This window comes from Oxyura jamaicensis, chromosome 2, assembly GCF_011077185.1.
Source record: "Oxyura jamaicensis isolate SHBP4307 breed ruddy duck chromosome 2, BPBGC_Ojam_1.0, whole genome shotgun sequence".
Taxonomy (NCBI): domain Eukaryota; kingdom Metazoa; phylum Chordata; class Aves; order Anseriformes; family Anatidae; genus Oxyura; species Oxyura jamaicensis.
In genome coordinates, this window is record NC_048894.1 from 149324552 (window position 1) to 149350146 (window position 25595).

A 25595-nucleotide genomic window follows, 5' to 3' on the forward strand; every position below is an offset into this window, starting at 1 on the left:
TAACAGTCAAAAGGCTTCTGGTAGTGTTCTTTCAAACCATTTAAAAATTACTCGAGTCTCACAGAATTGCTTTGCCTCGTATCTAATACGATAAAATGGGCAGCCCAGTCTTCTGCTGCACTTTTTTCTGGACCACAATAGTTTCCCTTGGTTCTTCAATGCATTTAGCTTGCTGAAAACTCCCAGATTCTCAAACTTGGGAGACTAAACAAAAATGGGGAGCATGGGTGAGCTCTGAATGCAGTGAAAGTAACAGAAGTATTCGTTATCCTCAGACACAACAGATGCTCACTCAGATTCCTGTTATTTCATCAGTATTTCTAAGCTAATAGAAATCCAGAATAACTGTGCTAATTGGTGGTGGTGTTGGTTTTTTGCAATAAAAAATTGTCTCTTCTGAAAATCTGTACCACAACGTTGCTGTTTTCATGGAAACAAACAGAACAGCATTAGCGTAGTAGTTTTCAAACTTTCAGGCACACGTTTTCATGGAACTAGCAACAGATAGCATCAGGACCTTCCCATTCAATCTTTTCAAATAAAAGTACTCTGACACGTGTTGCTAAGTATTAGATTGAAGTTTTATATTTGCATAGTAGCAGAATGGTTAATCCTACAGAAAAGGATATCCTCTTAACCTTCAAAAAAGGTGGCAGAGAAGAACTAAAAAGTCATGCCCAGTGTATATTTGCCCTTATCCACAATTATCAAAATTAAAAGCATCTACTATTGTATATACTTTAAAAAAACACTGTTTATTTTAAAGCCGGAGTGTGTATTTCTTATAATACACATACAAATACACATACACGCAAGCACCGCACCCCACCCAGTGCTTTATCTACTGGAGAAATGAATAACCACCACCTGAGAATTCTGAAGGACAGTCAAGCAGTAATTAAAGGTCAACAGACAGCTGGCTGGATTAGAATCAAGAAATGCACTGAACTCAGGGAAATATTTGAGGGAATGTAGTAACTGACCTGTAACAGAATGTGAGCTTCAATGATCCGTGTTTTAAACTGCCTGCTATTAATATATATATATATTATTTATTTGTTAGTAGTGAAGAGCTATTTGGAAGCAGTTCAAAATGAACAGTAGGAAAAAGTATGCACGGTCATTTAAACGCAAATAAATGCATCTTGCTTTTTTCCATTTAAATGTGAGGCTGGACTGAAAGTGATTTGAAAATCTGTTTTTTTTTTTTTCAATTGACGCACAAGGAAAAAAAAGAGCAGCAGCAGCACTAAAATTAGGTGGAGAAAATGCAACAAAGTGGAGGAGAAAGATGAGAGAAGCACACATATACAAATCAAGGAGAAATTGGAACCAGAGGGTGACAACTATTAGCAAGGAACTGTATCCTGTAGTACATAAAGAACAGTCTTAAATCAACAAGTTTGGAAGTCAAAGGGTTTTGTTCACATGATACCTTAGATAACAAAGCTATTAAGCTCCTACTCAGTGGCTGTACAAGGAAAACAGAACATTTGGTTTTACTATAGTTTTTCCATTGACACATTAACAGACATGCTGGTTCGTGAACTGAAACTAGTGGTACACATTCCCACAGAAAAAAGAAATGATTCCCTGTGCATCTCAAATCACATAACATTATTTGGGGCACTACAGTCATTTTCTGAAATGGAACACTTGACTGCGTAGCATTACAGTAACTTTTCACTGGTGGCCTACAGTGCCAAAATGCAAGCAAAATGCCCTTAGCTTCTCTCAGTTTGTCAGCATGCATTCCAACACTGGGATGCAAATAATGCCTCTTTAGCTAAATGAGTCCTTTAAAACTTGCAGTGGACTCTTTTAATGTTGTTGCAAGTCATTTTCCCAGCCTCTTTATTTAAAGCGATAAACCAGATTCTAGTGCAAAGCAGATGGGATTTATAATTCCAATGGGAAACAAAACTAGCCTGGAATTTCAAGAGACCAAAGGCAGCCAGCTAAGCTGAGTTTATTGACCTGCCAACAATAAAAATTATTTTAGTAAGATATTCCCCTGCTCATACATTGAGACAAAAAAAACAAAACAAAAAAAAACTTCCCCTTTTAAACCGACAAGGTAATTTATGGCTGAGACACAAAAATCTCTGTCATATTACTCATCAGGAGCATTACTGACCAGCAATATTTTCTTGCTTACTAATGAACTTACTGGAACAATTAAGTTCCAGAATGAGTAAGCAAGTCAGTTTTGCACTGGTAACTCATAACACACTAACTGCACTCAGCCAACATAAGGCTGTGGAAAACACTGGGAGGAACCAGGTGCATGATGAAGAACTCTCCAAGCTTCTCATTTCATCTGCTCCTCCCAATGCTTGAGCTATCAAGGGTGTTGCCTCCCACTACCACCGAATACCTTGAATATCTATCAAACGTTCTCTGTAATTTTAAAACAGAGACAATATTCTTCCATTAGAAGATGGACAAGCAAGAAAAGTACAACAATCCTGAAAAACAAGGCAGCCTGGAAGGCTCAGGCTTGCTGCACTATTCACTGTAACTTTATTCCTAGGCTTGTCAGGTGATGAGCATTGGATTGTGATATTCTGCACAACGCCCTTTTGATGGCTGTGAAAGTAAAATTCAAGGGAAAAAACAAGTGGCACATGGCTCTCAGGAAAAGGGGTTCTGGCATAGCAGGAAGATAGATTTTTTTTTTAAAGGAAAATCTGTTTGGAAACATGCACTGATGAAGCCAATTACTGGATTCTTAAGTACAAAAACTCAGAAATATGCTTTGTTACTTATTTCTCGGCCTACAGTAGAAAAGATGCATTACTTCTAAATAATTTCTGTATGTTATATGGAGGTTATTTATCTACTTAATGATTTTAATTTAGAGAAAAAGGCAGCATCAGAAGGATGTAAAAAAGACGTTAAAAAGAAAAGACATAACTGCAGAAGAGAGTTGACATTGAAGATAAGAACAATTTAAAATATTTCATTTGAACTCTAAGAATCTCATCTACTGGATTAGCCAAGCAATTGGACATAAACAATGTTCTGGAAGGGAACAATCCAAATTTGCTTTTGATTGTTTTTGTTTATTATTATTAATGTTACAAGGTTTTCATAGCACCTTGTAGTAATATATGTAAATCTAAGCACAATGGTTTACACGCATACGTTCACAACAAACAAAATAAGTGTGCACTACTTTTACATTAACTGAGAAAACTAATTCCACTGCTACATATGATTTCATACACACACCTCTACAGACAGAAATCTTGAAAAAGTATAAACATTCTTACGCTACGTATTCTTGTTCATCTTCTGCTTGAAAGTGGTATGTTCTGTTATCTGAAATAAACAAACATCTTATAATCTGACACATGAAAAAAATTAAATATAAATGAAACTGTTACTAAGCCTATTCAACAACTGAAGTATGTATGAACAGTTTCTCTTAACCTACAACATTAATTCATGGCTATGGAAGACAAATCAAAAAAAAGCAAAGAAAGATGAAATGGTGAATTTTCATTTACACCAGGAATATGTATTTCAAAAATCTATGCTTCAAAATATTAAAGAATAATAAGCATAAGAATTGAATTTTATATCTCAATCCTTTCTAAAGTCAAATCTGATACTTTAGTAGCAGAAAAGAGTTTAATCCTGTTATATTTTTCCTTCTGTCTTGGTAAGAAACTTTTCTGCTAAGTAAAGAATGAGGTACAAACTGGGTATTAGCCTTCACATTAAAAGGTTTTGTAGATTGTTCTTGTAAATACTGAATGCTGAACCGCTTGTTATTTAACACTGTATATGCAAATCCTGAAATCAATACTCATCTACCTCAAAAACGGTTAAAAACCTAATGGATACAAAGACCAGAACAGGGAGAAGTGAAAACACAGAAGCTCTAACGCTGAGAATACAGAAGTCACTACCAATTTTAGATAAAATAATGAATATTTTGCAAGGAAGATAAGAGAACGAGAGAAATCGGGTTCACCTTGCTTCTTCTACTCCCTCACCTTCAACCCCAAATACTGCTCAATAAACCTAACAGACAATGAATTAAAACAAGGTCTTCCCCTTTACCAACCGGATACAGCTTATGTTTAACAGCTTAGCATAACGTGTGTCTGTCTGAACTTAGGAAAACAGTGCTGCATTTCACGGCTTGTCACAAATGAACAGTACTAATGTCACACAAAATACGTTCTATATTAATTGGTCTTTTCAACCTGTCTTCAAAACTAGATGGATCCGAACACTCATGAGACACTGCATACATCTGAATATAGATCTGAGTTTGAAGTGTAGCCTCATTCTTAATGAAAGTATCTCGTAATCACAAGACTTCAAAACATTTTGAGAAATCCCACATAATGCAAGATGGTACTAAAATTGCTACATACGTGATATTAGATCAAAAGACTTCTTATCTTCTGCATTTGGCTTCACCTGGCAGGTTAACAAATTCAGTTTAGCTGGTTGCCTGTTGGACTAAAAAGAAAATTTATTTTACTTTAGATGTCTTGATTTAGGATTATTTTTCCATTCTGAGAAATGGGCATGTGTGATAGTAGTTTAAAGTCTGGACATGAATACATGTACACCTTCAAAACAGTTGACACCAGCGTGATTGTGTCTGACCTGGATTGTCAGAAGGGCCATATTTAAAACAAAGCTAAAATCCTCATGGCAACTCTTCCTGACTAATTGAAAGGCATTAAAGGAATAAGCCTTACTTTAGAATAAGCTACTACTTGGCTTTTCTATTGAACTTCATAAACAATGCCAAATCTACCTTTTTTTTTTTTTTCTAATAGTCTTAAAAAACTTTAAAGGGATGTTAGAAGCTGGAGATCCAGAGTTTCAGATCTTGGACTAAATATGGCTACTAAAATAACCTAAAATAACAGCAGACAATATAAGACATGATAGCTGAATATAACTCTAGAATAATTTTGGTATATACAGGCTTAAAAACTATAGAGCTACTGAATTAAAGTTAGCTTAGCTGTTAGATATAAAATAAACATGAGACGTCACAGATTAGTAAATACTTCTGAATTGAGTTTCGGAAATTGCTCATGCTAGAAATAGTTAAAAAAGAAGTAGTACACAAGCAACAAAACAAAAAATATAGAAATGTATTTCCCACATTGTCAAATGTTTGGCAGGACAAAATCATCAGCACAGTATTTTTAACACTCAAGGAGCAGCAGTTCCTTGAAGGAGTAAATATACAATTGGATTCTCAGTCTCAAACATATTGTTATGATCTGAACCTTTTATCACTGAAAACAAGAAAATTACTTTCCACTTGGCACAGCAACAGAAAATAGCAAATGGACTGCTCTTTTTACACAGCTACATACAAGAAATGGAAAACTACAACCAATAGTGTGATTCAAAGAATTCTAAATTGGCAAAATTTAAGGTTCAAAAAACATATGTATAATTATTCTTAAATAGTGATTTAAATTGAACCATTCATAACTTTGGTATTGCTAACTAATCTCAAGTTAATTGATTAAACGACTTCTCAAATTAGGTAAGGAATCTTCCTAGCCACTAAAAAAAAAAAAGCACAACCCTCCGGAGTTATTTATAACTTCCTTTTAACTTTCTTAAGGAAATTAACTTTAGGCACTAATAGTCATGACCATCAGGGGAATTTGTGGGAAAAGGTGAAAGAAGAGTGCTGAAATGCGATCCTCTCCTTTAAAAAAAGTAACAGGAGTAAGAAGTTTGTGTCATGCTGCCCCAAGGCAGTTTTAGGACTGCCTCTACTGTCACGTTGTTGTCGCTTCCTCAAGATTTAGCATTCCTAGAAGACTACTTCATATACATGCCCAATTCCCAAAACTTGCTGTGATCAAGATTCTCCCCCCCCCCCCCTTTTTTTTTTTTTAACTTTTATTTAAGAGCAATCAATATATTCACCATTTCCTTATCAAACTACTAATACATTCCAGAATTCACTTAACTGTCAAAGGCTACAGAAGCAAAAAATAATAATAAAAAAGTCTAAGTCCAGAGGAGTTTACCTACTTCATATAATCTACAGGAAGATTTGAACTAATTTCAAATGACTTTTTTCCTTTTCTCACTCTGATTAGTTGAATGACTGCAATTTATTTTTTAAAACAAAATTATGTGTGGGCATTAAAGTGATTTATGTATTTAATATCCTATGAAGGAGTAAAATGTCTGTAATACAGACATCTATATATGAACAAGTGGATTAATCTTCCAGTATAACCAGCAGCTAGAATTATGATATCTCACCAAATCTACCCAGACTAGCTCTCCAGTAGCTCAAAGAAGTGTACAGCATCTTGTCTGATGAAAATGACCCTTCATTTTAGTTAGATAATCATATCCCACATCTCAAAGGTAGAGTAAGAACAGGTGTACTGCTCAAAACAGAAAGTCCATCTAACTTGAAACTGTTCACGCTAATGGTCAGTAACAGCCAAATAATTTGAGAACAGAGCAGCAAGTATAGCAATACCTCCTTAAGTCAATCTCCAATTTCTGATAACCCACAGAACTTTAACAGTTTGAAGCAGAAGTTGCATCTTTTTTTGTAATAACAGAATACCAACAGATTCATTGTGGAAGGGTAATCATGATTTATTACTTTAATGAAGAGGTATAAAAATAAACTTACAGTTGCATGTGATATGGTAAGAATTCCATTTTTAACAGTGCACTTTCTTCTTTGCCATACTTTTCTTAACCTAGGTAAGAACATCAACAACAACAAAATCAGTAGCTAGACATGATTTCAAAACACATTTTAATTCCTTATATGTTTTGAGAAGGTTATCCTTGAGAAACAAACAGAGGCAGTCCCAGTTTTACTAAATGCCTCAACAAAAATGAGCTGTATATTTATAACAGGACTTAAGTAATTTTCAGAGACTTATAAAGACAACAGCTTTCTTTTTAATTTGACATAGGATTTTGGTTTTGATTTTTTTGTGTTTACTATAGTAATTTCTGATTGTGTTCTGATTCAAACTGCAAAAATTCTTCAGTACTTGTGGCACATGTAATAGGTGAATGTGCCTTAAGCACCCGGAGTACAAAATAATAAAAATCCATGCGTGAACAAGAGCTACCACTACGTATTACGCACTCTGAGAACATACCCATCACTCTTCTTTAAAAGATAGCCTTTCTTCTCACTGCCATATTCCTTATTCCCCTGGAGCTGATGCATACTGTATCCTCCTTGCCTGCTCTGAGAATCCTAAAAAAAGGGAAAAAGCTGTTACTGTGCACATTACTGTAAGTTGCATTTATTGTAAGTTTTCCTGACCTTCACTCCTACTTACTTGACTTCTCATCTTATCTCTACCACAACTTCACAAATTAATAAAGATTTTTTTAAAAAGAGAGAACTCCTAATGGATGTTTTACATCCATACAAGAACTTGCTTTTACATCACCTGATCTTGAGCTAACTGCGTGCTCAAGACTATTACCTCATTAGGAGTTTTGAGTATAGTATGGATGGCCAATATGTATCTAAAAATAATGCCTTTTTAAAGTATGGAAGGTTAAAACTGCATAATCTTATAACTGAAGAACAGAAGGCTTATATCAAATTTCAAAAATAAAGCAACAGAATAAAGCATGCATATATACACATTTATACAAAAACAAATGCTAATAACTGTTTTTTTAAATCCAATTAAAAATACATGTACAATTCGTGAGTTTTAGTGAATGATGTCAACTGAAATAGAATTTGACCTGACTTAGTGAAACAATTAGGTGAAATGGATTAACAAGAGCATCAGAAAATCCCCCGAAGTTCATTAAAACATTGACTTACTCTCCTAGACTTCGATCACGAAAGGCAAAAGCAATAGAGGAAAGAGAAAGCAAATAATTTTAAACAAGAATTATTATTTTATTTTAAAACATACTCCTTGAACATAAATTTTTATAGCCCCCATATCTAATAAAACAATTATCCCCCTTTCTAATGATACTACTAGAAAGAAGGCCAACAATTCTTTATTTAGGCACACCGGTGGTTTTGTTCATTAAGTAAAAAAACATGACAAAATTCTGCACTTTATATACATGACACTGGCTTCATAAAGACAACTAAAACAACGGCAGGATCAAACCCTAAGTGTCTTTGCATCTTTATTACATTTAAAGTGTTGAAAATGATAACCATATTGTGTCCTCCAGCATACTGGAGCTAATTATGAATTTCTGTTAAAGACCATGCCCAAAGTTAACTTTTATTTTTTTGCAAAACCATATAAGAAGATATAATTAAGAATACATTAATACTGTTTTACTGTAGCTGTGAAACAATTATCTGCAAAGCATCTGAAATCCCAACCCTACCCCCCCAAAAAAAAAGGAAATTAAATTAACTCCCTGACTTCCCTTTCAGGGCACAATTTTGAAAATTACATTCTCTTATTTTATACTGTGTCCTTACAAAAGGTTTTATTTTATTTTATTTTTGTAAGAAATTTGTCAGATGAGTTTAGAGAGAAGCGATTTGGTAGAACTGTCAATTGTGGTAAGAAGGGGCATGAAGACTGCTACATGTAATGTAGCGTCACCAGTGTTTACACTATCACAGTAAGCAGCCAATTTTTTGAAACCCCCATTGGAAAGAGAGCTCTATTGATATCAGCATTAGAAAGAACACAATGAGCTATAATTCCTGTTCTGGAGTGCAACAGATAGAGATTTGGTGAAAAAAATAATAAAAAAAATGTCAAGAAACAGTTACCAAAACAGACATGAACCATGAGTCTAACGATTAGCTATACTGAACATAAAGCTGTCAGTTGCATTTGCAAAAATAATTAAAACATAAGAATACTAATAGAAACATGTATTAAAGGCTCAGTTTCCTTTAAAACCTAGAAGCGCTTAAATGTTAAAAAGCTTAACATACAAGGTATTTCACAGCATTAAAATTGCTCTATTATTGCTTAAAATATTTTTTCCCAAGGATTTAAACCATATTTATTTTACACAGACAGTTCTTATACAAAATTAAAGAAGCTTGATATTAAGACAGCACGTAGTGGCAAGAGACATGACACGCAGCAGTGCCCTTGTAAGTTGTACTTCCCATTGTGAAGTTACAGCACGAGGACTTCTGCACAAACCAACATTCACAGATTGCCAAGGTATGTCCAAGAACCAGCTAACTCCAACGATTACAGTAATAGCTTTTCACTGATGCAAGGACAGGCACGCCAGCAAAATGTGTATGAGCATTACAGGTATCTGTAGCAATAAACAAACACCTTGAATGCAAGCAGAAGTAAAATGAGAGTTGCATTATAAGACCTTGAAATAGTAAGGCATGTGATTAACTCAGAGTTACCGTTTCTTCCAAAGTATGGGTGCTGAGTGTTAGTTTTTTCATACGTGTTATTTTAAATTCAAAATGACCCTAAATGCTTTAGTAGATTTAATAACGACGCAGGTATCTCTCATCATCTGTGTCTGTCTGAGATGAGAACAAAGTCTCATTTATCTAATGGCAATTCCAGAGAGGCTAACAGACAGAATTTACAATCTGGATGGGAATCACAAGTTTGGGCTTCCCTTCTTACAACAGGAAGTAAAAGGAATTCAGACTTCAGTTTCAAACTGTTTCCCTGCCAGTGTAATTTTTAGAGGATTACTTCTCAATCTTCACAAATCCACCTGAGAAAATTCCATTCATTTCATCTTCTTCAACACATTGATTAAATCACTATTTATTTATTTATATGTTGAGACCATAATGAACTAATGTAAGAGGGAGGGGGAGGGAATGTATTCTTAATCATAACCAAGCAGGCCATCTACTATAACAGAAATAAATTCCAGCTTTATGTACTTGAAGAGTCTGACACACACGATCCTGGAGAGATGACCTGAAACTTAAGACCACGTGCCTCAAGCTTCATTGCCACTTAGCTAACGAATAACAAATGCTGCAATGTTATGCCAGGATTAAAATACGATTACCTAGATAACAGACATTGTTGTATAAAGCTTCTCAAGATTTGCCAGTCTTATCTCTGAGTTATGTAATGTAACAGAATTACATGAGTGAAAGTTCTTACACTGAAAGATACATCTATGTGATCAATTTTACCAAAAACAGTGGATTCCTTCATTACAGCAGGTTTATGTCTCCCGATTTGACTAAGTATCTGAGAATCACAATATTGCTCCTTTTTCTTCAAATACATGATTTCAATTCTTTCTAAGCCAAACACAATTTTTACCTTTACCATGTTTTCTATATAGATATCATAAAAATCTACACCTGGTTTCTTAAGAGCCCTAGAATTCGTCTATATTATAATTCTATAGTTTATTTCCCTGATGCCTGTGAAGCTACTCCGATTACAACTTAGATATTTCTAAGTTTCAGAATTTGACTTTTCTTTTTAAAATGAGGTTACTTTCCAATGAAACAGAACAATTCTCACTACACATTCAGGAAAAAGGTAACCAAGAAACTAATAGTACATCCAGGATATCTCATTTAATTATTCTACTTCATGATACCCCACAAGCAGCTTTTGAAACTTGGCTTGTACAATATGCTGCCACATATGTACACTACATGGCACTTAAGAATAAGACTGGTTTGTCCTAATTCTCAGATTCACTACCTTGAACTTGGCACATGCAGCAGCCAGGAGAGAAGGGGTTATTCCTTTGCTTCCCAGATAAGTAGCTTGTGCAAAGAAAAAGGTACTGAGAGAACAGATTTTGTTTCCTGATCTTGTATCCTGAATTGACCCATAAAAACACTTCACAAATTTTAAAATTATTTCCAAATAGCTTTTGAAATCTAATGTTCTTTGTTCAATTTCTGGCAGTGAGAATGGAGAACAAGCACAAGTAACTGCCACAGCGATTCAGGTAGCAGGGAGATTACAAATGTAAGACATGTATGTGAAGTCCTGTATGTTTTATGGAAAAAATGCACTGGGTCCACGTGCACATTGTTAGTTCTTTCCTGCATGTGCAGAGTATTGGGAAAGGTAGCAGAAGATGAGATAAGGGAACACCAACTACTATAAAGAGCTGGCACATCTTACAATAAATTGGTATCTAGTCAAAGATGCACCTGTCATCACGGGTGACATATCCAAGAAATTATCAAAACCATGTTTTGAGGTTGTGTTGTCCTTCAAAGTGATGGGATTAAAGATGCAGGGAGAGAAACAGCCTAGTTGCCAAGGTTTATCTGTTTCATATGTACATCTATATTATGAAAGCACACACATGCAAGTATTCAAAAGAAAACAGTAAGAAAGTACTCAATCATTCCTTATTAATTGTGACTGTGAAATAATTCACTAACTTCAAGGCATTTATATGCAATACCTATAATTATAGCATGCTACCTGCAAAATTATGCTAAAACCCATAAAAATACTTCTTTGCCCCAATTACTTAAGTCATACTTTTGATGAGATTCCAAAAGAATTACAGAAAAAGAGATTTGGTAAGCTTCAGACCACATGAAGAAAATTAATATTAATAATCTTTATCACTCTTTCAGTATATATAATATTGGAAGAACTGGTGCAGCTTATGTAATGAAAGGTTATGTCTTAAAAGTCTCCTGAAATTCTGTGAAAGAATCAGTAAGCAGACAGACATAAGAAATCTGTCTGATACAGTCTATTTGGACTTTCAATCAGAACAATTTTCACATACAAAAGTGAAACAATTACAGTGCTACCGGAGCAAACAAGCTAAAAGCAGGAAATTTAACAGAAATATGTGACAGGACACATGGTGTCAAACACTAAAACAATCTAGAAAAGGCTAAACTGGTTAAACTGTTCAAGTTTGCGAGATGGTATTACATAATTCAGGATACCCAGGAAAGACTTTTATGAGGATCTCACAATCATGAGTAACTTGACACTACATAGGTGAAGATAACTGTAAACAAATGCAAAGTAATGCATAGGGGAAAAATAAGATACTTTGAATTGGCTATTAACATTCAGAAAAGGATGCTACAGTTATAAGTTTTTGTTTGTTTGTTTGTTTGTAAATACTTCTATGCATTAAGTATTGGTGAAAAAGTAAGTCAATGTTAGGACATCTATGGAAAGAAAAAGAAAAGACATCAGAAAAGGCAGTGATGCTATCATAAATCCACAAGCACTGCCATCCTGAGAAGGGTATGCACATCTAAAAGTTCACAACAAAAGAAAAAGGGCTTTCAGATAACATGCCACGATGGTGGGGAAGACACAAGTGAAGCAGGCACTACTAGTTTACACTGCTTTGGAAAGCAACTGCACAAGTTCAAAGGGGGAAAAACAACAGAAGTGTACTAAATACAAAGGTACCATTGTCAATATGGAAACATGAGCCAGGTAGTCTTACTATTAACAATAAAATACTGTGGGAAAGTATCAGCATTAATTGCTCCACATTTTACTCAAAACTCATGACTAATACTGTTGGAGATCTTTGGCTGACTCAGGATAACTGCTCGTAAATTCTATTCTTACATATATTTGATATTAGTAATAGTCCCCAATTATATCTCTGCATGATCAAATATATGTGATGGAATGCTGTCTAACAAATAATCTTTAAATCCCTCATATTTAATTATAAATGTTTAATAAGAGGAATATATATTTGACAAATACTAATTTTTTATTTACCTAAAAAAATGAACAGAGGAGAATAAGTGAACTTTTCCTAAAGGGAAGCAAAAAAATATACATAAAAATCAGTTCTCAGACATTATGACTTGCACATGTTATCACAGGGAAAAACTCACTATTTGTATCATAGCTGCTAATTTAATGAGTATTCCAGAACACCTGCAAAGGACACTGCATGTTTTCCCTTCACTTCTGTTACCACAGTGCAACTGATGATGCATTTTAGTCTTTAACTGCCCTGTCTCAAGCACTTACCTGGTTCATACACAAATTTTCCTCATTATGATATAGTATTAGCAAAATGGGTTTGGAAAGGAGCACAGCATAACAGAATTGAGCAGATGAACAGTAATACGGAAACCACAATGAAAAGTCAAGTCTCCATGGCTACCCAGGACCACTTAAGTCAGGAAAATCCTGAGCACAACATGGCTGGAGAATGGCAGGATGTAAGAAAAACATGAGTCCCATCACTTTGCATTTTTTCTGAATTCATTCTTGATCATCACACCAAGGACAGGATTCTGGGGTAGATGAAGTATTTATCTGATCCACTGCAACTGTTATAGTTACATTGGGTTTACGTAGCAAGGTTTTGGCAGTGGGGGCTGCAGAGGTGGCCTCTGTGAACAGAGCCCAGCAGCTGCCCCATGTTAGATAAGGGCCAGCTCCAGCTGGCTCCAAAGGGACCTGCTGCTGGCCCAGAGCTGAGCCAGTAAGCGAGTGATGTCTGCACCTCTGTGAGACCAGATTTAAGAAAGGGAGGAAAAAAAAAAAAAAAAAAAAGTAGCTGGGAGAGAGGGGTGAGACCCAGCTCTGCAGCTCCCCAGGTGAGTGCAGCAGGAGGGCAGGAGGTGCTCCAGGCACACAGCAGCAGTTCCCCTGCAGCCTGTGGAGAGGCCCCTGGTGGAGCAGGCTGTCCCCCTGCAGCCCATGGGTCCCACATGGAGCAGATCTCCACGCTGCAGCCCGTGGAGGAGCCCCTGGTGGAGCAGGTGGATGTGGCCTGGAGGAGGCTGCGGCCCATGGAGAGCCCCCGCAGGAGCAGGCCCCGGGCCGGAGCTGCAGCCCGTGGAGAGGAGCCCACGCAGGAGCAGGGGTCTGGGGGGAGCTGCCGCCCGTGGGGGACCCGTGCTGGAGCAGTTTGCTCCTGGGGGATGGACCCCGTGGGACGGAGCCGTGTGGGAGCAGTTCCTGAAGAGCTGCTGCCTGTGGGCAGCCCCCGCAGGCTCAGTTCAGGAAGGACGGCATCCCGTGGGAGCGTCAGGGACTGACCGCAGGTTCCCCTGCACCACTCGGGGGGGGATAAGGTGTTTTTAGTTTACTTTTAGTTTCTCACTGCTCTATAATAGGCAATAAATTATATTAATGTCCCTAAGCTGAGTCTATTTTGCCTATGATGATTATTGAGTGATCTCCCTGCCCTTATCTCAACCCTTGAGCCCCTTCCATCATATTTTCTCCCCCTTTCCCTTTGAGGAGGGGAATTGAAATGGCAGTTGTGGTGGAGCTCAGCTGACCAGCTAATTAAAAGTACCACAACAGTAAATTAAAAAATACATAAAAATACAAAACTGTACAAAAAACATTTAATAATTTATTTTGATACATTAAAGTGAAACCAAGGATTAGTCAAGGTACCGGTTGTTGAAATGTAGTTGGACACTAAATATTAGTTTTGTTGCATTCTTCATAAAGTAACTCTTCTAAATAAATTGATACACAAACTGAGAATGAATTAAACCAATTTCTGAATTCAGAATTCATAAATTCACATTATCTCTGAAAATAGTACATCTAAATTATTTACCTCCTTTTGATCAAGCTGCAAAGAAGATTTTATCAAATCACGAAGAGCGGTAAGTTGTTTCTTTTCTTCATCTTGTGTCTGCTTTATCTATTGAAATAGATTACTATTATGAAATACAAGTCGCAAGCTAAGGTAAATATACAGTTCTGTATGCCCTGTTCTGCTACACTTTAACAGTTCATTACATCTAACACAATTAAGTCAGTCACTGAAATATTATTTAAATAACTTCAATAAGCTTGACAGATGACTTAAGGAATGGAAATACTGTTTAATCTAGCCACAAACGACAACAGCAAATGGAATTATTGTAATTCCAATTATAGGATACAAAAGCACGTGGGTGATAAATGAGCTTTGATTCTACGTTACTACTTGCCTTCCATGAACACCACAGGAAAGTTAATTAACCCATACTGTGGTGGTATCATCAAGCAGCTGTACATGGGGAAAAAAAGTGGAAGTGGCAGCTAAAATTGGTGCTAGTAATGTAATCCAATTCAAAGACTCCCATTTTAAACTAGTTCTATTTTAAATGCAACGTTAAATCAGTAGCAGAATGACAGCTGCTTTTCCTTATAACTGTAACAACAGAATACAAGCTTTAAGATAGATACAAGATGTTTTTCTTCACTCTAGCTATATGCATAGAGTCAAAGAACACAGTTGATAGGATCTATGTATCTAAAATTCATCCATATAAACAAAAAAGCTATTTTCAGACATTCAACTATTTACAAACAAACTTACATTATATAAGTCAGCAGCCAACTTTTCAATATATTGTTTAAGTTTATCAGCTGTTTTCAAGCCATCTTGGAAGAAACTATAATGAAAAATACCTGTGATTCATCAGGAATACAAATAATTCATAAAACAAAGTAGGTTGGTTTTGCTTTTTTCCCCCTTCCCATTATATTAAAAACTTATGCAGCTCCATGTTCAGAAAAAAGAACACCTCTATCCCAATGTGAACGGTTTTACTATCAATCTAACCATTTTACACCACAAATTACACATTCCTCTAACAGCAATATACTTTGGAAAGGCCTGAAGGTTGTATTTTAGTCCAGAAATATTTAATTTACCTTGCTGAATTTAGTTTCACTATATGAGCCAAACAAGAATTTCATGTTAGTAAATGAAGTGACAACACCTAAAATACATGTAATTCTTGCCAGATAGCAATCGTAAAGGTTTAACAATCAGTCTTGTAAAATGTTACAAATACTGCACATTCAGTTAACTGCACTGCTGAATTTACTAATTAGCATTTTATTGCAGGGCATACGTGCTATTGTAGATAAACAATTCCTACTTCTATCCTTGGGCATTTATTCTAAGTTAGAAATGTGAAGAAAATCAATTGATTTTTATCACTGAAGCTTTTTTTTTTTTTTAAAACCCCTTTGGGGGAATAGGGATTTCCTTAGGAAGCTTTAGGATTTCAAATAAATTAACGTTTTTCACAATGGTTTAAAACAATTCACATGAGACTGTTAAATAGAATAAACAAGCTACTTCTAAAATTCTGTTCTATCATGCCTCAGGAACTAAAATGAACTTTGTATGCAACGTGTAGTGTTTTCCTTTGGCCTCTTTCTCCATCATGCTCCTCCACCAGTTACTTTTATACTCTTTATTGAAAGACTTCAGCCAAACAAGTCAGCTGGCAGGTCACAATTGTGGTAAGAATTCCTAATGTCACCAAAACAAATTCAGAACAATGGAAAGCAAACACTGATGTAAATGAAATACTGTAAATAAAGCTTAACAGCATTGCACTTACTTGCATTGTGCATGATAATACTTGATGAGATTCTGCAGCAGGTCCACACCTTTTTTTGTCTTGATTTCATTAACCTTAATAAGATACTGTATGCAGTGAAAAAATAAGCTGATTATCATCCCTTACAATGTTCAACTATTTTCAAACAATAAAACATTTGCTCAATTAATTATCTTTGTGTTCAACGTGGGTGTTAACTCAAACTATCAGTCCACCACAGTTAAGGAATATATAAATTAGGTAACACTTTATAAGGTCATTCCTACAAAAAAAAAAAATTCTTCCTGAAAGCTCAACCATACACCTGAAAAATAAAAAATACTTCTGTGGTGCATTTTCAGCCCACAAACCTTATTGTAAGGATCTAAAAACAAAACAAAAGAAGTTAAACAAAAAGAAAGCCAAGTTTCACAGAGGTGCTAAAGAAATTATCCTTATATTGCTGTACTATGTTACATTGAAATAATTTCCTCCCTCCACCCCCACTAAATGATAAAGTAGATTTCATCACATTTAAGTAAGACCCACAAAGCACTTTACGTTACAGTATCTTAATTAAAAGCTGACACTTCTTACTTCACACATCTGTAGCTGAAATAGCCGCCTTTCCTTCTCCATTTCTTCTGCTATCTCAGCTCCTGTTATTTCCGTTCGTATCATCCCATGCTGTTTCGCATGCTCTCTTTTTTCCTTTTCAATTTTTGTACTGAAATTAGAATAGATTTTAGGAAGTTTCTTCTATCATGTGATCTAGGTTTTTCACTTGTTTGTTTTTTGTTTTCTTAAGTGGAGTATTATATTAAAGAAGCTATTCTGAAAATCAGATATGATATGTAAAGATTTATGATAGTAAATCTTCCTTTTTTTTTTTTTTTTTTTTTGAATCCAGCAGTAACAAAAGTACTTTATTTATTTTTTTATCATCCAGAAATAAGTGTAATGAAGCTGCCCTTCCTCCTTTAAATCCTTTAGCTATGCTAACTTGGGGGTGGGGGGTGGCTGGGGAGAAGAATCTGTATGTTATTTTTTTCTGTATCATGTTCTCCATGGCTGTCATCTCTATGCACTGCCATGTAAATCATACATATAAGAAACTACTGACTTGGTGAGAAAATGGCAAAGTATCTTAAACAAGTTTCTTGTTTCCTACAGCAGGAATTAAGCAAAGCAAGATGACAGCATGAAGTTTACCACATACACCAAATGATATGACTTCCAGTCATTACATTTTCAGAGAATGCCAACAGTGCAAGTCTGAAATAGCAAAATACAAATATAGAACTAAGACGCCATCCTGAGATTTGCCAATTACAGCCTTATTGTGTGGCTCCCCTTATTCAGATTTCAGAGTAGTTTCTCTACTGCTCTGTATTTCTCAGTACAGAGTAGAAAAATCTAAACTATTTATTTCTCCTCTCTAGCAACCCTTTCAAGAAGATAAAACACCAAACCTGTGCTTCTGTAAAACACATGACAAAGCACTGTGTGTTTTAGACTCGTGCCCCTTGTCAGGGCAGGGAAGATAGGGGATGTGGGGATTTGTTTGTTTACGCATCTTTGAACTGTAAACAACAGAAAATTCCTTATTTCTTTCACTGATGTACTGAAAAAAATGCCAAAAGAAAGTTGTTTTTTTCTTTGTTCCCCTGGTTAGATGTAGGTGAAGCAAACCTAGTAGCATGACTAAAAAGGGAAATAAAGGAAACCAAAATAAACAAACAAACAAAAAAAAGTAACTCCTGAGACCTCTTTAGTTCTGATAAAGCACATGTCATTGCCTTGGGAGCATTCTGAACCATTCCACTAACATGTCTGAAACTAAGATGCTACTTGTTGCCAGCTTGCTATTTTTACAAATCATTCTTTACCCATAGACAGGCACCATAGCAAGAAAACTTGTTTTATTTTAAAAACACAAATATTTCACGAGTAACATTAACTTCACAAAAAATGTTGCCTCTAAAAAAGAATAGTTCTGCAATACAGAATGACTTTATTTTTTTTTAACTATCAATAAATTATATGCATACGGTTACAAGAACGTGTGAATGCCATCTGAAATCCCCGCAGTTCATTGCACAGTGTTCAGTATCTAAGCATTAATTATCTTCCTTACACTAAAGAAACACTGACTAGTCTTTCACAAAAAAAAAAAAAAAAAAAAAAAAAAAACTATTTTATTTTTATCAATGCAAAAGAGAGATCACGATACTGGAAAAACAGATTTCTTGCTCATATTCACATTTATATCCGAAGACAAAGTACATAGCTTGGGACTAGGAAGAAAGGGACTATAGGAAGGGAGGAAAGGAAGGAGAGATACTTACAATTTGGTTTCATAATCCTTCCAGGCTTTGTCAAAAGGCTTTTTGAGATCCTTTGGAAACAGAAAAAAAAACTTGAAGTATTTTTAAAACTTTGTTTTTAAAGTTAAGGTATCAAGTCATAAATAGTAACAAAAATACCTTTTTCTTAAAAAAAAAATGAACTTTCAAATAACTGTTGAAAAAAATGTTTTTTGTTTTTGTTTTTTTTTTTTTGAATCTTGTCAATTATTGCTTTCCTGCGCATCTTACAACAGGTTTTTACAGAAATTCTAATGAAGCATCTGAACTTGTAACCATGCCAATTTTGAGTTTTTCTCCTCTACAGAGATACTAATGGATGCCACCATTAAGAAACAATCTCATGGTAAATGAAGAGCCAGAAGACAGCTGAACCTAAAAGCATTTCCATAAATATAAAGCTCGTTTTCAACACTTACCCCTTTGACACCTTTTAAGTCTCCTTTTAAGAGAGAATCCAACGTGAAAATAACATTGTGGCTTAAGCCCTGGAGCTGAAATGAAAAAACATGATACTGTTGATATTTAAAAGTTGATTATGATTTTATCAAACCATGGAACATGCCAACATGTCTTATAACTTCACTAATGAAGTTGCAACCATCTCAGATTTTCTAAATTAATAGGAAATGAAAGTCTGGAAAGAATTAATAAACATTCACTTGAATCAGAGAGAATGGCATTACCGTTAGCCTTTAGATATATAGCGTGATATAAAAACTGAATTTTAAAAAGAGCATATAAGTAAGTTCTGAAAACATATCAAGCTAATCTTCAGTCTTTTTAAGCTCACAGGTGAATACTGTTTAATTATTTAGGAAGCCGCTTAGGTGGGTTATTTTTTGGGGGGTAAAGAGGGGGGATTAAACGTTTCTTTTAACTTCTTGAGTAAGAAGCAAGGACCTGCTGTGCTACAGGCAGGTAATGTGCGAGGCACATGTTAACTCACCTACCAACATAAACTGCAATGATTTATCAGGTCTTCAACTATTCCTAACTGCTTGGGAACACTGTTCTTCTCGTTGCCTGGTGTAGAAATGTGGCATCTGCTTAGAGACCTAATAGTTTAAATTTCACGCCATTAAGTTCCTGCCTCATTGATTACGTATCTGTGGAAATGCTCTTGACATTAGAAAAATCTATGTGAATGTGTGCGGCTATGTCTGATTGCTGAAAAATCAGGATCAGTGCAAAGAGATGTGTATCAGTATTATTCCAGTCTAGCACCCACAAGAAGTGTCAGTTGACTCTCCTATTCCACTGCTTCCTTCATTTCTTCCTAAAGACACACGTGAATTCTTCATCTCCTTGCTAATTTTATAGTTTCCTTACGAGGGGAGCGGAGGGGCAGGCGCTGAGCTCTGCTCTCTGGGGACAGCAACAGGACCCGAGGGAACGGCATGGAGCTGGGACAGGGGAGGGTCAGGCTGGGGGTTAGGGAAAGGTTCTGCACCCAGAGGTGGTCGGGCACTGGGACAGGCTCCCCAGGGCAGTGGTCACGGCACCGAGCCTGCTGGAGTTCAAGAAGTGTTTGAACACTGCCCTCAGACACATGGTCTGATTTTGGGGTGGTCCTGCGTGGAGCCAGGAGCTGGATTCAGTAATCCCTGTGGGTCCCTTCCAACTCAGGATCTTCTATGATTCTATAATCTCAGAAATAGGACAAACAGGATTTTCATCTTCAGTGTCGTGTAATGGCAACTCCCAGTTTCTTTTCCACTGGACCTCAATTTCTGTTCTTACATTATGAATAACTTTTGTTTCCAGTGCATTGTATTGGATTGATGCTTCAGCAGAATATTTGGTCAACAAATCAGACTTGCATACAGAGAGAAAAGAGGTTAAAAAGAGATTTGGAAATACTGAGATGTTTTTAAAATCAGCTTGCTTGAGACTGGTAAATGAAGAAAAATACGGAATAGCCAATTTTACATTCTGTCAGCAAGAATTTGGGTAGATAATGTTTCATGGACCAGCTGAAATAGTATGATGTAGCCTTGAACACATCTGACGTGGCTCAAGTTAGAGAGTTTTTTCTTCTCATTGATGACTACTTAAAACACCACCACCACAGGAACAACAACAACACAAAAACGAACTAACAAAACAAAACAAACAAAAAAGGTCCTGTAATTCTTGTTTACCAGGCAAAAGAAGTTAATAATTTCTGTGGAAGCCCTGCAAGAAATGCTGAGGTCCAACAGAGAGCTTCCAGGAAACCAGAGTTCTAGTCTCAAACTATCCTTAAAATGTAATTTAACACACATTTTTAAAATACTGATTTTAATTGCATGCTAAACTAAGCTTAAAGGAGACTAAAATGACCCAGAATGACAGTAGTTTTCAGAGAAAGAAGCAGGTCCCTGGCATACCTACTGTTCTTTAGAATTGCCAACACTGAAACAAATGAGATGATCCTGGTAATAGGATCACTGGAGTAACTAAGAATCAGCTAGAAAATTAGCTGTCATTCTTCTTTGGCTCCCCCTGCTATCTGTAAATTCATGGGAAAAATATGGAAATTCTTAACTTTCTTATAAGATGTAAGAATCCAGGAACAATAAATGAAACGATCAAGTTCAGAAGGGATAGAACAGATATTTCAAAGCAGTTAAATTTAGCACTCTGAAGGAATCCACCATATTCAGTGCCAAGCACAGCATACATTTAAGAACTCCTTCGACAAATTAATGGAAGTAATACCTACGAGGGCTACAAAACAAAAAGATACAGCCTCCAGCTCCTAAGTCTCAGCTGCAGATGGTTTTATGATTATAGCATCGAAGTCAAAGCCAAAGTATTGGTTATGTGGATCTTTGATCTGACCTAAGGTAGCTGTGATTATGCTGTGGGCTCTCAGGATTCAGAGAGAGCAGCCACCAAATGCTGCAGGGGTTGAAGAAGGACCAATGAGATTTTATGAGATTCCACCTTACACCAGTTGAAAGTCCCTGATCCAAGAAATGACTGAGGAATAGAGAAACACGGAGTTCATTTGTGAAGACATAGAACTTCAAGCTACAGTTCAATTTGAATTATTTCTTAGGTGAATAACAACATTCAATGCTAAAAAAGTAAACAAAATCAGATGCCCCCACAATGAAGTATCTGCCAACAATATCAGTTCACTTGTGCCAGCCTGTACTGGCTTTGGCTGGGATTAGGTTAGTTTTCTTCATAGTAGCTCTAACTGAACCAAAGAGATATTCACAAAATCATAGAATGGTTTGGATTGGGAGGGACCTTAAAGATCACCTAGTTCCACCCTGGACAGGGACACCTCCCACTAGGAGGGGACTGTAAATACCTCCAGCGATGCCAAGAAGGAAGCTCCTGGAAGTTTTACAGTTAGAAGAAAGGCTGCAACACTGGCTATACCTTACACACCACCACACTTGGAGAGAAGCCCAGCTACAAGAAAAATATAAAATTGATGCTTCCACTTTCTGAATACAATGGCAATTAAACCCTTAAAATGCACATTCACAGGAAATGGAGCTTCATTAGTTTCAGCATTCAAAGATCTGTTTGCTGTGACAGTTTTATTATTCATCTCTCATCAGAAGAGAAAGGCCTAATGCTAACTTTAGATGAGAAAAAGCTTTCTTTTCATAAAAAAGAGAAAAACCTTTGCATCACCTTCAAAAGCCTAGTATTTAAGCAATGGATACTTTGTATACAAGAGGGAAAATGGATTATTAACACCAGCTAAGCATCATCCCCAAATCGTTAGTTTTTTCCAAGAGGTGAAAGTTTCTGTTTGAAGTAAGATAAAAACAATCATAATTAATGGTATTTTTAACCAGAAAGATTTGAAATCACAAAATAATTTAGAAGTAAGGTCCACAGAACACCTTAAATCACTTGAGAATGAAAGCTCAAGATTTTCATCTTTCGTCTTTACTGCCAATTAAAAATGAAACAGCGAATTTGTAGTAACATTCTTTCTATAATCTCTACATGTAGTATTTTGTTAGTTTCTGAAAAAACAGAAAGCATCTTTAAAATTATCAAGAACATGAAGTACAATATATAAGACTGTACTGTACAACCTTATTTTGGAAAAAATAAACAAAAAATGAAATTTCTCACCAGGTTCTTCAGCAGCGTTGATAATTCTTTAGTAAGCGTGGAAAACTTTACAAAAGCTGTGCCAAGATCTGGATTATCCCGACTTAAAAAATTACTTCCAAATTTGTCTAATACTTGTGCATAGTTTTCTTCATTTTGAACATGATCTGCAAAGAAAAAGAAGTTTCTTGTAGACACTATTACTTTAAGGTAGCTCAGAAACATATTGCAATGTAGTAACGAACAGACAGCATTCTTTCAAAGAAGCCACAAAATAATGCATTTACTAAAAACTAATTAAAATCTTTTTAATATTTAAAATAATTAATAGGGAGACATATACACTTCTTTCAGACTAGACACTGGAATTGGTGTGTAACGCTTGTATTAAGAAACTTCTGTGTTTGTTAATGCAGTAGTGAGATCAAGAGAAGACCAACCAAAACAAGAACTCGTCCTCATTTTGTGTTGTGTAAACAACAGAGGAATTTATAATAAGGCCTACATTGAAGCAGACAATTGCTTGCAGCACAGAATGCTTTCACAGAACAAAAAGTCAATGGTACAAGATATAAAACTAAGGAGGAAAAAATCTGAATCTGATAGCATGTTTGAAAGAAATTTGACTTGCAGGAAAAGATTCCCTTTTAATCTGCAAAACTGTGTTATCCCCACAGAATATAGCTCACAATATTTGGTATGTAGCCAAATGCTTGTTTTAAATATACTTAATAGCAAATACAGAGAGGTCTGAACCAAGAAAATGAAACTGAAGCCAACAAGAAAGAGAAATTCTAAACACAAAGATGAAAAAGAAATTCTGAATTACAGACCATTGTTCCTGAAATGCTTTTCCTGCTTCTTTTACCCTCCTTTCTGGCATCTTTTCACTTTTTTGTTTTTTCTTACTTCCATTTTAGTATCTTTAAATAGAGAATCTACTGCTACAGCCGTTTGAGAGTGACTTTATCATCTCCATCTCTCTTTGAGGAATTTGTTGGTATTAGTTACATAAGCATTTAACTTTAATGAGATTCCTAGTCTGTCTTTTGTTCCATAAGCCACAAAGACAAAACCACAGCTATTCCAACTACTGCCTGCTCTGTGCAGTGAAAGAAATACGCATATCTATCTAACTATAGTTGCCAATAGGTACTGTGTTTTTCCCCAAAGGCCCTGCAAAGTTTCATTTTCTAGTTGTATTGCCTAAAAGCATTTGAATCACAAGGGAAAAAGAAGAACAAAAAAAACCCTGAAAACACCAAAAAAACAAAAGGCTATAAATTTCAAACCAGGCTTGGGGATAATTTCCCACAATGCATGGATCTACTTTGACATTAACTACGAGCTGGTTAAAAGCTAATGAACACTTCCAAGGTATTACGGATACCTAAAATAGTCCACTGAGGGTCCAACAAAAAAGTGAATCTCCTATTAGAAGGAAAAAAAAAAGTAAAAAACAAACAAACAAAAAAAAAACCACCACCACAAAAAAAAAAAAACACCACACTGCTTATTTACCAAAAACAAACCCCAAACCCCACAGCAGACAACTAACATTCTAACATCAGCCATTAACACTGAGGTTTTCAAATGGCCAAATATTTAATCATATATTAATACAGTATCACAGCTTGAACAGTACGTTTTTTGTAGGATTAAAACTGTTCCAAAAGCATCTGGTTTTGATCAAATAGCTTAGTATTAAAACCAAGGAAACCACTATGTAAAAATAAAATATGCATTTTGTTTTGATGTAAAAGCTGTTGCATAAATATACACAGAAGGCTTGAGCTAAGAAGGAGCTTTGGCTTTTGCAGTCCTGAGCTAATAAAGACCCAATGTATCCTACTGTTTTGAGAGAGAAGGAAGGGTAATTGAACTAAGTTGGTAGGAAACCTGTTAGATCCTCAAGTCCCTGTGCTTGCAGGGACAGGGTGAAGCACTTCGGACTCTATTTCCTAGCATTCTCATTTTAAACATTTTGTGTTTTTTCACCGAGTGCACACATTTTCAAGAATGATTCTCGAGGAGACTGAAAAAGGACAAGCACAAGACTATTTCCTTTATCTGTGGAAAGGCAAAGTAATTCTGCCAGAAAAAGGAAGCAGGAAGCAGATGACTGTCCTAGAACAATATATAGGAAATTCTCCGGAATCCCATACCACAAGTCAGCTACATCTAGGCATCAGGCTGATTATTAAAAGTATTCCTTTTACTTCGCACGCAACAAACACACACACACCATTCAAGTACTGTGCACGAATAAGGCATATATATATATATATATTAATGTAAGTATCAACGTAAGTCTCGTGAAAGGAGTCAAAATATTTTCATTTTATGAAGAGGCATTGTAGCGCTCTACTTGGCCTTAAACACACACATTGAAAATTAAGTCTGTAACGTATCCTATGCTAAAAAGCAACATATGAAAACCCAGGATGCTTACAGCAAAGACTGTTTGGAGCTCTGACTCCTCATGCAAACACAGAAGAGACTTCCCAGTGTCCTAATGTAATTTTATTTGCATAAAGTTTTAAGTGTGTAAAGTTCGTGCATGACTTGATGTTTACTTCATTAGGCATAAGTGGTATAGGAAGGACCTCAATAACTCCACGGAGACACGAACACTGACAGCAGTATACACAAACCACGTCTTCCTTCTCAAACTGGCTCACGTGTTCCCAATATTGTGAACAAAGCTCAATATTGTGAAAATATAACAGCTTCCCCAGACATCATCCTGCTTCAGCATCTCCCTGAGAGGTGGTACAAGGACCACGGACATTTTGGGGTGGGCTCTGCCCTCACTGACAATGGGAGCTGTAACTGGGGTCAGGGGCTCACAAATTGTCCCTTCCTCGATGTGTCCTGGCAGGGGAGCCAGTGGCTGAGCC

At 35.9% G+C, this 25595-nt stretch overlaps 1 protein-coding gene across 6 annotated transcripts in view; it reads right to left on the reverse strand.

Moving 5' to 3' along the window:
* ASAP1 (ArfGAP with SH3 domain, ankyrin repeat and PH domain 1) overlaps positions 1-25595 on the reverse strand; it is a 166351-nt gene that overhangs the window by 40578 nt on the left and 100178 nt on the right. For 4 of the 6 annotated variants that reach the window (XM_035318946.1, XM_035318942.1, XM_035318943.1 and 1 more), the window contains 12 exons: positions 22717-22862; positions 19044-19118; positions 18607-18656; positions 16856-16985; positions 16280-16365; positions 15241-15316; positions 14491-14577; positions 7829-7837; positions 7140-7240; positions 6656-6725; positions 4392-4479; positions 3276-3324 (listed from right to left, as the gene is read on the reverse strand). In XM_035318946.1, the coding sequence (XP_035174837.1) occupies positions 3276-3324; positions 4392-4479; positions 6656-6725; positions 7140-7240; positions 7829-7837; positions 14491-14577; positions 15241-15316; positions 16280-16365; positions 16856-16985; positions 18607-18656; positions 19044-19118; positions 22717-22862 (967 nt within the window). The remainder of the gene's footprint in view (positions 1-3275; positions 3325-4391; positions 4480-6655; positions 6726-7139; positions 7241-7828; positions 7838-14490; positions 14578-15240; positions 15317-16279; positions 16366-16855; positions 16986-18606; positions 18657-19043; positions 19119-22716; positions 22863-25595) is intronic. The other 2 variants (XM_035318947.1, XM_035318944.1) reach the window with 1 other exon arrangement.